Genomic DNA, 12,404 nt, shown 5'->3' with positions numbered 1-12,404 from the left:
AAGAGGTTCAGGATGAGAGCACAGCAATGACTTCTTCCATCAGCAGGGAGCTGTCCAGGGAGCTCATCCACTGCTGGGGGAGTGGATTGATCCCAGCCTGGATGGCAGTAGAGAGAACTGGCAAATGCAAAGGAGGCAAACATGCAAGCAACAGTGGTTCTCATCAAAAGCTTAGGGCTTCATCCTCCACCTTTGCCCTTTCAACCCCTTTCAAGGGGTTTTGGCCTTTTCTATCAGCAGTGTGGAAAGAAACTCGAGCTGATAAAGTCAGCAGATGACCCCGAGATTGAAAGAGAGGAAATCAGCAGGAAGGCTGGGCTGTGAGTGCTCAGAGGGGAGCAGGGCTGCACGTTCTGCACGAAGAGCTCTCTCCCAAATGCTCTGGGCTGATGCCCACGAATCACTGGAATCCAAAGGGTCACTGTGATCCTGGAGCATCACCCCTGCTTTGCTCTTGCTTTAGGATGAGCCTCCAGCTAAAGTACCTGCTGAAGACAGAACTGGTGGAGTGTTCCTGAAAGATCAGAGGATGGAGAAACTTGCCTTGTCAGGGGCCTTAAGTAGCTTCTCAGAAAGCTGGTGGCATGGGAGGAGTATCAGAGGTTCCTGATAGGAGTGAGATCTGTGGAGGGCATGGGACTGGTGGCAGGAAAACCCTTTTGATGGCAGGAGGGCTCGAGGCAGATGAGCAGCTGGGACAGCTTGACCCACTCCCCCATGGGGTGCAACGTCCTGTGGACCAACAAAACATCACAGGCTTTTCCTAATACCCCCTCCAAAAACATATCCAAGGCATGGAGTCCCCAGCTCTATGTCTGGGGGCAAAAGAGGCCCTTTTGGCTGAGCCCCCACCCGAGGGAGAGTTCCTGTTCTGCCTTGTCCCCACTGCTATCTGCAGTCACAGGCTGAGCTTTATCTTGGCACTTCTCCTTTGCTGCCGTTTCAGTTCTGATGTTCTTCCATTGAAACGAAGTGGGGCAGAGGAGGGACAACCCCTCCTGCTACGTTTGTCATCTCTTCCCTTCAGATCAAATCCACAATCAACTTGAAACTGCCTGGTGGCTCTGAGTGCTGGGCTGGAAAAGGCCAGGGGAGGCTTGGGGGGCAGCTGGAGCACCATGGATCTGCTGTACTTCCAGGGCCAGAGCAGGTATTGATGGATGCTGGGATGAGGCACCTCAGCTGAGAAGCCCTGGAACCTTTCAGAGGTCAACAGGAAGGCCAAAATACCTCAGGCCCTGAGTGAGGAGTTCATCTGCACTCAAATGGACACCAGAGAGGAGCAGGGGAGCAGCAGCTCCCTGTGTCCATGGCCAGTGGCTTGCCCAGTCCCTCCTGCCCTGGGGCTGCTGCTCCCAGGAGGGTGGCCAGCCACAGACTGTAGAGAGCCACAGGCAGCTGCAGGGGAAAGACAGCAAGTTACAACCACAAGATAAAATATCGATAAACACAGATAAAATATCGATGATTCCTGCTGAGGTTTTCCTGCTGTGCTGCTGCACAGTCCTGATTAGAGCTCGTGTTTTCAGACGTTATGATTAGAAAAACCAAAACATGGGTGAAACTTTATGCAGAGCTCTGTGTCAAGCAGCCCCCAGGCTGGCTCATGGACATCAGCCATCCCCATCTCTGTCCCACATCCCCACCTCCACACCCACCCATCCTGTCCCCTGTTCGTGGCCCCAGCACAGCCCAAGGCATCCATTTGCCCGCAGGTGTTTTTCTGCTCCAGGAAGGGTGGAGCAGGGCTGGTTTGAAAATGACTGATCACTCCTGGCAGTTGGGTGGTTGCACTTCCCCGCTTTGGTCTCTTCTGCGGAGCAGCAGCACTTCACACATCCCAGTCCCCAGGCTGGCAGGATGCTTCTGGCCCCAGAGAAACCCAGAAGAACCAGGAAAGCCCCTCTGACCTCGGCTGACACCAAACCCTGCAGATCTGACTCTGCACGGTGCTCAAAGAACTGTCCCAGGCACAACAACTGTTTGTTTCTCTGTCTGTTCATTAAAATGGAGTGATGATTATAATGGATCCCTGTAGAAAAAAGTCTCTGCAGAGCACCTTTTGATTTGAAGGAAAACAAGAGCATGAAAGAGAAAGTTTCAGGATTGTCTCCTCTAGACCACATTCATGACCTTAAATGGCAAAGTTTTGATGATTTTTTTTTAAGTGACTTTTTTTTAGAACCTTGCATTTCCTCAAGGCAAAAACATTAGACAGAAACTGTGGCAGAAATGTAAAATCACACCTCAAAACCACCACAGGACACCTCTCTCTGGCTGCCAGCACCCCCGAGGCTCTGTGCCTGTGGTGTCCTGGACTTTCTGTCCTGTGCTATCACCCATCAATCACAGCCACAGGCACGTGGGCAGCCCAGGCCAGGGATGCCCTGATGAGCACAATCAGCCTCTTGCACATGGTTTCCTGGCCGCTGGGCACAGCTGCCTCCAGGCTATAAAACCAGCCCCTGGCCAGGGGCAAACTCCAGGGTTCCATACATCTGGGGAGGAGCATCCAGCTGTGGCAGAGATGTGCCAACCCCAGCTGCTGCCAGCCCTGCTGCTCCTGCTCTGCTGCCCATGGGCCACTGCCAGTGAGTCAGGGCATTGCTGGGGGTGAGGTGGTTCCTCTGGGCTCTCAGCTGAGCAGCCCCTGGCTCACCCTGTGTTGGGGTGTCTTGCAGGTGCTCTGCGGGGTCAGATCGTGGGTGGCCACGAGGCACAGCCCCACTCCCACCCCTACATGGCATACCTGAAGGTGGCAGGGGAGGGGGCCTGCGGGGGCTTCCTGGTGGCTCCTGACTGGGTGATGTCAGCTGCACACTGCATGGGGTGAGTACTTTGTACAGGGGTTTTATCTTCTTCTTTCTCCCCCAGCCTGTGGGGTCCTTCCCTGGGGCAATTTTGGATTCCTCCTGTGCTTGGCAGCTCTCCCCACCTGCCTGACAAAACGAGGGAGCTCTGACACCCAGACTGATTCCCCTTTCTCCCCTCCACTGCCACGGCCAGGAACATCACAGTCATCCTGGGGGCTCACAACATCGACGAGCCAGAGAAATCCCAGCAGGTCCGGGGAGTCCTCAAGTACCACGAGCACCCTGAATACGACCCTAACACGATGTACAACGACATCATGCTGCTCCAGGCAAGGAGTTCTGCAGGGGCAGAGGGTGGGCTGGGGCTGTGGGGTTGGCAGGGACTGGGCAGAGCTCGTCCTGGCTGTTAGATCCTTTGCAAAGGTGCTTCTGCCCAAAGTGCTGGAGGCTGGCAGGACTGGGAAGGAACCTGGGCAAGGTTTGGAGCTTCACGTGGCTTTCACAGCAGCTCCCCAGAGCTCACAGCAGCAGCTAGACCCCCCAGCCTCTGCACAGAAACTGTCCTGCTCACATCCTTCTCCCAACTCCCTGCTTTCCCCTAGCTGACCTCAAAGGCCACTCTCAACAAATACGTCCAGACCATCCCTCTGCCCAAGTCCGGCAGTGACCTCCCCACGGGCACCAAGTGCATGATCGCCGGCTGGGGGAAGATCGATGAGGACAGAGCCACCAGCAAACTCTTTGAGACCAAAGTCTCCATCTACAGCCGCAGGAAATGCATCCTCTTCTACCCACACCTCGACTCTGGCATGGTCTGTGCTGGCAGCTTCCACGAGCTGAAGGATTCCAGCCAGGTATGGGAAGGGTGCACGAGGAGCTCTGGGAGCGGGAGCTGCTGCAGCCAGTTCCCAGGGCAGGAGACAAGCACTTGATAGTAATCCCCACATGGACTGGCTCTCTGGATGCCCTGACAGCACCCACAGGCCCTGCACAGCACAGGGGTGGAGGCACAGCTCACCAGCTCAGGGGTGGGATTGGGGCAGGAGCAGGGAGGGACCAGGGAGAAACCTGTTCCCACAGGGAAGAGGCCTCTAAAATCAGTCTCCTCTCTCCCCAGGGAGATTCTGGTGGGCCCCTGGTGTGCAATAAAGTGGCACAAGGCATCGTTTCCTTTGGCTACGACTCCCCGCCTGGGGTCTACACCCGCATCTCCAACTACCTGCCCTGGATCAAAAAAATCATGAAGAAGTAGCAGCAGTGGCAGCATTTGCTCCAGCTCTGGTGTGGCTCTGGATACTGCAATAGCTTCCTTCCTGCCCCTGCTGAAGGCTCAATTCCCTCCTCTTTCCTTGGGAACCCAAGTGACCTGCTCAGTGCACTTGAGAGTCCCTGTCCCTCTGCTCTGAGGCTGCTGCCTGTCCTGCTCCCTGCCCATCTCAGGATGGTGTTAAATCACCCTGACAGAGGCAGAGATAGCCCCAGATGGCACAAACAGAGGCTGTGTCACAACAGACCCCACTTCCTTCAGAGATAACCCTGTTCCTGCTTGAACCCTGCTGCACTCAAAGCACCCACAGTAAACTCAAAGCTGCATCTCCCACCCTGTGTTGTCTTTCTTGTGGCAGAGGGAGGGAGGGAGGGTCTGGGTGCCTCATGGGAGAGGCCAGGCTGTTGGGATAGCAGCAATCACAGCTCTGCACCCTGAATCACTGGCAGGCTAGGAAACGAGAGGGAAGGTTGCCCTTCCTGGGGTCACGGGGATGATGAGCAAGGAGGAAAACCACACAGGTAGAAATATTCTGGGGAAAGTGAGTGGCACTCATTCCATTCACCAATTTCAGCATCACTGTCACCTCCCTGGGAGCACAGGCAGCAAGGACGTGCCCATCAGCAGCCACCAGGACTCCAGAGCTGTCGTTCCCTGCAGAGCCAAGGCTGCTCCCTCTGCACAAACCTCATGCTGGGGAGCTGTTGCACCCTAGGACAGAGTGCAGCCAGGACAGCCTGGTCACAGGACAGCCTGGTCACAGGGCGCTCCAGGCTTATCTCCCAGCTGTCTGAGCTGCAAGAGGCTTCACCGGCTGGAGGGAGCTCGACTTTTTGTGGACCGTGCCCTTGGGCGTAGGCAGGTGGCTGTTAAGAGGCCAGGGACAGGGTTTAGGATCCCGGAGAGGAGGCACACCCAAAATCCCAGCTGCTGCACACCCAAAATCCCAGCTGTTGCACACCCAGTGCCTCCAGGCTTTGCCATTTGCCAGCAGCCACAGTCCTTCACTCCCTGCTGCTGCACCACGTCCTGGGTAAAGACATTGAAAAGGTTGAACCGGAAGGGTTAATAAAGGACCCGAATGAAGGGTTCACAGAAGTGCTTGACCCCAAGGCACTTCCTCCTTTCCTGCCTTGATAACTGCAGGGGGAGTCCAGCTTGGAGAGGGCAAGGACAGGTCCTCACTGGGGACTGCCTGCTTTTGGCACATTTCTGTCCCACTCAGAGGCTGTGCCAATGGCAGCCCAAACCTCTTCCCTCAGCTGGATGATGCCCAAAGACAAATTCTCCCCACAAAGGATGCTTGAGTGCTGTTTTCAGACAGCTCCTGCACAGGAATCTGAACCTCCTCCCATGGCCTGCACCAGGCTGCCTCTGAGCCCTCATCTCCTTCATTCCAGCTCCTTCCTGGGGGCATCCCATGTGTACAGAGAGTTCCCTGGGGGACGTGATGGGGGCAGAGACGATGCCCTGGTGAATGAGTGAGTGCAGAACTCCCTGGCAGGGGATGACGGATGGCTGTGATGTCAAAAGTTGGTTTGCAGTGGGAAAAACCAGTGGAGGATTTTAAAACTGTCAGCAGTCCAAGGGAAGGGGGTGTTTGTCGTACTCTCATGGCCTTTCCCAGTCTCCCACGGGTCACCTCCATCAGAGGGAAGAGGTTTCCACAGTCCATCCTGGACTTCTGCTTGTAAATCCTCCACGTTCCTGCCTGGGATGAAGGGAAACTGCGTCACCTCCGCCTTCGTCACCCAGGCTGCCCAGGGGAAACTGAGAAGGGTCCATGTTTGGGCTTCTGCTCACAGCTGCTATCAGCTCACAAATCTGCAAATGAACAGGCTGCAGCTGCTTATCTGTGCATTATGAATCTTTGTCACGTCAGGGTTTTCCTTGAAGCTCCAGCTGCTGCAGGCTTTGCACGAGAATGGCAATTTGTAGCTTAAAAATGGGGTTTACCCAGTGGCACTGGAGGCAGAGAGGAAAGCAGATTTACTGGCAGCGAGAGCAGGGAGGGCAGCAAGGAAATATTGGCCACAACTCGTCATTTCAACTGTGGATGTTCAAAGTTTGCTCTTCCTGTAAAATCCCGGAGTGGTTTGGATCAGAAGAGTCCTTAGGGATCATCTCATCCCACCCCTGCCATGGCAGGGACACCTTCCACCATCCCAGGGCTCCAAGCCCTATCCAACCTGGCCTTGGACACTGCCAGGGATCCAGGGCCAGCCACAGCTGCTCTGGGCAACCTGTGCCAGCGTTTCACCACCCTCACAGCCAAGAATTTCTTCCCACCACCAGTGCCATGTTACAAACACATCCACAGCAATCTTCCTCCATTAGCCACGACTGCAGCTCCTGAGGGAGAGTAGGAGGGTCTTCACCTGCCACATCATTTTGGAACTGATGCATCAGGTGAAAGAAATCTTGTTTATGTAGGGCTCATGATAACAATCAAGAGGGCTTGCAAGTGCTTGACAAAACATAGAAGCTGCAAGGGAAGACCTCACTGGAAGTCACGGAGATAGGGGTGGCTGCTTTCCGCACAGCTTCCAGCACAAAGGTAAGGTTCTAAAATTAACTCCGGGTTCAGAAGGACGTCAGATCCCTCAGATCAGAGCCATGATGAAGGTGGGTTGATGCTCAAGGCCAAGACTGCCTGAATTCCCCTCTCACGTTGCTGAGACATGCAACTTGTGGAGAGATTCTTCCGATGATTCTGCCGTCTGTGGTTTCCTGGAGTCTGCTCTCAGGCTATAAAACCTTTCTGGGAGCAGAAAGGGACCCCAGACGCAGCCCCACCTCTAAGGGATCCACTGAAGCCCAGAAGGCCGTAATGGAGCACCTGCAGACCCTCCTGGTCCCTCTCCTGCTGGTGATGTGCCCCCCAGTCAGCAGCGGTGAGTAGAGCGGGCTGGAGGCGAGGAGAGGCTCGGGGAAGGATGAATCTCAGCCCTGTGCCCTCCAAGCCCCTCATCCTCAGCTCCATCCATTGCAGATCATCCCTGGAAGAGGAGGGAGGGAGGAGGAGAAGCCAAGCCACCCTCCAGGACACACCCCACGCCCTACATGGCCTATCTGCAGGGGAAGGACAACCACTTCTGCGGGGGCTTCCTCGTGGCCCCCAACTGGGTGATGACAGCAGCTCAGTGCCTTGTGTAAGTTCCTGCTGTGCTCACACAGCTCCTGCCATGAGCTGTTTGCTCCCCCATGGCCTGGGGAACATCTCCTGCAGGGAGGTCCCACATTTGGGGTCTCTTCAGCCGTGACCAGGCTCTTTCCCCGGCAGGGAGCACGGGGCAGGGCGTGGCTGGGGCTGCCACAGCTTCCCCTGAGCCCCATCTGTCTCCCCAGCCCACCCCAGGGTTTTGGGTTTTCTCACCAATCCACCTTGATTTTTTTATTCTCCCTCCATGACTCATTTTATATTTCCCAGATGTCAACAATGAGAGGTCAGAGTGGCTTCTTCCCTCACTGGCACTGACCTGCTGTCAGGCTTTGCCCTTTCTGCCACCAGTTTGTTATTTGTTATAATAATTTGTTAGAATTATTTCACCCAGCCCTTTTCCATCCCTCCAGCTGGGGTGTGGATGGGCAGGAGGACTTTTCCAGATGGGCACAGCACTGGGTGTAGCTCCCACACAGCTCAGGGCTGGCAGCTGTGTCCTGGTGCCAGGGCTTCAGGCTTGGGGTCAATCCTCACACCTGAGCAGCAAAAAGGAGGAGCAGCAGAACCCAGGATGCCCAAGCCTCACCTGGGGGACTGGGAGAGACTCCTGTGGGTACTTTTCCAGTTTTCCTGAGGCAGCTCCTTCTGCAGGTGATGTAAAGGACAGAGAAGGGTCCTGGTTTAGAAATCCCTGACTTCTCTAGGCCTATGAAGCCTGGAACAAAAGTCTATAAATCAGCACACAGCAGCAGCATTGGACCAAACGTGCCCAGCTTGATGTCTGGAGATAAAGGAACCCTTTCAGAGCTCTGGTCTGTCAGATGGGAAACTTGCTGTGCCTCTTGGCTGGGCAGATTCCCTGGCAGAGCTCCTTGTTCCCACCATTCTTCTTAAAATAAATAAATGTATATATAATGTATTTTGTATATAGGGAATATATACTCTACACACTATATATGTGTACATGATCTCTCCTGGCCACACCCCTGGGAGAGGAGCCTCAGTGCTGCCCAGCAAGACAGGGACAAGCTGCTGACACCCACTGTGCTTGATTTCACCAGCTACAAACCCCTGACTGTCATCCTGGGAGCTCACACCCTCCAGAAGAGAGAGGAAAGCTGGCAAACCTTCCAAGTCGAGGAGTATCACTGCCACCCCGATTTCACAAGCCCTAAGAAGGGAAAGGACATCCTCCTGCTGAAGGTAACCTGGCTGGGGCACCTGCATGGCCCTGATATGCAGAAGGGGACAGTGCATTTACATTTACACTCATTTCTGTGTTTTCTGTCCCCTCACCCAGCTGAATGGCAATGCCACCAGCAACAGCCACGTCAGACCCATCTCCTTTGACAAATCCAAAGTTCGTGGTGGGGCTGAGTGCAGCCTGGCTGGCTGGGGCTACAGGACAGCATCTGCTGTCACCCTCCGTGAGGCCACTGTCACCATCATCAAACAGAGGGACTGCCTCAGCCACTACCCTGGGCTTGCTGACAACTTGATCTGTGGCCGCAGCAGATCTGCTGGGATACCTGAAAAGGTCAGTCTGTGGCTATGGAGGAGGAGGAGGCTGCAGGGGAGGTTTTAGCTGGGGGAAAAGCACAAGGGACAAGAGGATCCTTGTCTTCCCATGGCGCAGGGGGAAAACAGCTGGGGGGTTCACCCTGAATCTCCTAGCTGGTCTGAGTGTGTTTTGGATCTGAAGCCAGCAGAAGTGCAGAAATGAAGCTTCAGTGTTCCCCCAGCTGGGTCTCAAACAAGGCTGTCACCAGTCCCTTGTGGACCCAGAGTTATCCCCACCCTCTGTGAGTCCAGGCTTCTCCTGGGAAATTCTGTCCTGATGTTTGCAGCCTCCCTGTTCCTTGCAAAGACACTCCTTCCCTGGAGTTCCCATCAATCAGCACTGATCTCTCTCCTCCTCCTCTTCACAGGGTGATGCTGGGGATCCTCTGGTCTGCAACAACAAAGTCTGTGGAATCTTCTCCTACAAGCACAACAACTGGCCTGGATTTTACACCCACATCTATCCCTACCTGCCCTGGGTCAACAGTGTCATGAAGTCAGCATGACCCTGCTCCCCCTGCAGCTGCTGCCTTGGAGAACTCACCCTCCAGAGCCTCATCCTCACCACCTTTCCTTTCCTTTCCCCATGGGAAACATCTTCCACTGATCCTCATGGATGAAGCAAGGAATTCTCTGTGGCCAGACTGAACTCTGTGTGTGGTTGTGCCTTAACTGTATTTATTGTCCAGAAGTTGTGTCTTAACTCTATTTATTTCCTGTTCAAAGTGGGAGTGCCTGCACTCCTGTACTGCTGCCCTGATTCAGCCCTTGGTGGCTACAGCTCCGGAGAGGAAGCAGCAGGACAGCCCTGATAGAGGTGTCAGGAGCTGTGGGGATGTCTGTAACCTTCTGGGGAAGGCTGGACAAGGAGGTCAGAGGGATCCAAGGAGCAGCCTCCTCCCTGTCTGTCATTTGTGACACCATATGTCTGTCTGGGTGTCCTGTGCCCAAGCCCTGGGGCTACAGGGCTGCCCAAACTCCAAGGAGGACACTTTCAGATCCTGCTTCACCACTACTGTCCCCTACCTCTGAAACCTGCTGCCTCCTTTCTTCTCTCTTCTGTAGCTCCAGTGTTGTAAGAACTCATGAAAACAATAAATTTCATCTGCATTTGAAAGCCTTTTTCCTGCTGTGATTTGTATTTCTCTCGGCCGCTGGCTCCAGTCCTGAAGAGCTCAGGAAAAAGTCACTGCCCAGACAGCTGAATCCAAAGCTGGAAGTTTCTACCCCAACAAATAGCCTCCATTTTCTGTCCCACCCAAACCTCCAGAATAGGTGTCCAGCCTGGATTTCAGGGCAGGAGCTCTCCTCACATGCAGCTGGACACTTCAGGGGAGTGGAATGTCCCTCCAGGAATGTCCCTCCAAGCTGGTACTTTGGGGGATTTCCTCTCTCTATCACATCTCCTGGCCTGTGAACTCCCCTCAACTCTACCCCCTCCCACCTCTGGCTGCCATTCCACACAAAGCCAGCATCTTCCCCCCAGTGCAACTCTGTGCCACACAGGTGTTCATCAAGGTACACTGAGTCATCTTTTTAATCAAGTTGGCAGCAACGAGAAGAACCACACAGTCCCACCGTGGCCTGACATCCAGCAAATATTTTCTTTTTACATGTCATGGTTGAAGACAAAAAAACCCCCAAACCACTGCCTCCTCTCCAATAGAGCTTAAAAACATTGCAACCTGAGGAAATTAATCTGGGGCTTTGGCAAGAGACCCAGCAAGAGAAGCACAAACACTTCCGTCAGATGTTTAGGATTTCATTGACAAAAACACACTTCTGAGGAGTGTTTGCCTTTCCTTATGCTCACCTCTGCCCAAAGGTGACTTGTCAGAGGCCATTCCAACATCTGTGGCAGCCCTGGATACAAAACACTGGGCCAAAGACGTGAAGACTCCAAATATTTTCCAAACCTTATCATTCAAAATGTCCAAAAGTTCCCAGGTCACTCACCTGCCTCAGAAAAGTTGCAGCTGAGCAGAGTTATCAGTGGTTTTTGCTGTGGGTGATGTTGCACAAGGAAAGCACCTCTAGCATGAGTTTTCCATGCCCAGAGTGCCCTCTTTGGGTTGGCAATAGGGTGTGTTCTTCAAGGCTCTGTCTCAAAACAACTTCTGAATTGATCCAAGAAAACCTCTTGCAGTTTGGAAGTAAACCCATGGCTGAGCTCAGGGAAGGCACCTCTTTCCCCCAAGGCTCTTTACATCATTTAATCTGCTCTGAATCAAAGGCTGCAAAGCCATCACTGGGCAAAGATTCCTTTTCTAATGAGGCTGCTAAATCTTTCCCAGAAGAATTCCAAGAGATGTTCTCATCCTGCACCACCTCTCCTGGGCAAAGATCCTGTCACCTTTTGGAGAGCTGGAGACTGAAGGTCTGAGTCACTGGGAAGGAGGATGGGAACCAGCAGAGCAGGAGAGACCTGTCTTTGGGGAGCTCCATAAAAACACCATTTATTTCCATGGCCAGGAGCTACAGATACTCACTGAGATGAAGGGAGGAGCAGCTCTGGGAGCAGTGCACAGGAGTGGCCAGGGACAAGGAACAGCACTTGCCCAGAGGTGTAGGACAGCCTTGGGCAGCAGCTGAAGTCCCTGATGAGCCACATCTTCACCCAGCTCAGCAGCTGGGGTTACACAAAAGCTTTGCCTAACCCACTTGTGGAGTCTTTGTCACACAGTCCAGCATGGGAGCCACAAAAACTCATCAAAAGCCATGAGTTCTCCACCCATGATGGTGGAGATGTTACAAAAATTGCCTGTGAAGGCTTAACTTCCTGCTGAGGCTGCAAGGCAGAAGATAAAGCAGCTGAAGCACAATTATACCAAACTGGTATCACTGGGAGAGCACACAGGAAACAGCTGGGGTAGGAAGAAGCCGTCACTGAGCCCAGGAAGCTCTTGACAGTAACATTGCACCAAGAGCAGCTGCTGTTCCACAGACCAAGCTGGTCCTGTGCTCCTGAGCTGCACATCAGCCTCAGAGTCCTGTGTGGGGCCAGGATTACACAGGGGGGAAGGCTGAAGTGAGAGGGGGGAGGCTTTATGTTCCTGCTTTATAAATTACACATGGTATTTTACTCTTCTTGTGCTGGACAGATACTTCACTCTCTTTCCCAAGAGGGCAAAGGGAATGCTCAAAGGAAAGAGCTTCCTCCTGTTACACGGATGATGGAGCCAAGGACAAGGCAAATCCCAAACTCCCTCTTCTTTGCCCTTGTCTTCCACGTGGGATTGTTTAAATATGAAAATTGATTTTGTTAATGTCTGCTCCACCACGTACACAATCCCAGGGACCTGCTTTGGTGTCAGCAGGGACATCCAATGGCGAGGTTTAAAGTAATTTCCAGCACTGCCACAGTCCCTGGGCCAGCTCACCTTATCAGGACACTCCCCTGGCCCACAGCCCAGCTCTGGCAGCCCTCTTGTGCTGAGTCCCTCCCTCTGGAGCAGACTGCAGGCCAAAGGAGTTCTCCAGGCAGTGGCAGCTTCATGACACAACCTCCCACGTTCCCAAGACCTCTCCGGGCAGGATGGGCACTGGAGGATCAGAGAAGCTGCAGAGGTGGAGGTGAGGAGAAGCTCCCTGTCCTGCTGGG

General features: G+C 53.8%; 2 protein-coding genes across 2 annotated transcripts; both read left to right on the top strand.

Annotated features, from left to right (window-relative positions):
* Positions 1-2,296: 2,296 nt before the first annotated feature.
* Positions 2,297-4,413, top strand: LOC146426243 (mast cell protease 1A-like). The gene is made up of 5 exons (XM_085040593.1): positions 2,297-2,591; positions 2,682-2,829; positions 3,007-3,142; positions 3,416-3,667; positions 3,931-4,413. The coding sequence occupies exons 1-5, from the start codon at positions 2,528-2,530 to the stop codon at positions 4,063-4,065; spliced, it is 735 nt and encodes a 244-aa protein (XP_084896719.1). The 5' UTR covers positions 2,297-2,527; the 3' UTR covers positions 4,066-4,413.
* Positions 4,414-6,568: 2,155 nt separating this feature from the next.
* LOC146426242 (granzyme E-like) lies at positions 6,569-9,918 on the top strand. The gene is made up of 5 exons (XM_085040506.1): positions 6,569-6,974; positions 7,073-7,232; positions 8,305-8,446; positions 8,544-8,780; positions 9,172-9,918. The coding sequence occupies exons 1-5, from the start codon at positions 6,788-6,790 to the stop codon at positions 9,307-9,309; spliced, it is 864 nt and encodes a 287-aa protein (XP_084896632.1). The 5' UTR covers positions 6,569-6,787; the 3' UTR covers positions 9,310-9,918.
* Positions 9,919-12,404: the final 2,486 nt, after the last annotated feature.

The sequence above is a fragment of the Lichenostomus cassidix genome, chromosome 28 (genome assembly GCF_008360975.1).
Source record: "Lichenostomus cassidix isolate B80296 chromosome 28, HeHo_3.0, whole genome shotgun sequence".
NCBI lineage: Eukaryota > Metazoa > Chordata > Aves > Passeriformes > Meliphagidae > Lichenostomus > Lichenostomus cassidix.
The sequence above is the reverse complement of the archived record's forward strand: the minus strand, read 5'-3'. Positions and strand labels throughout refer to the sequence as shown.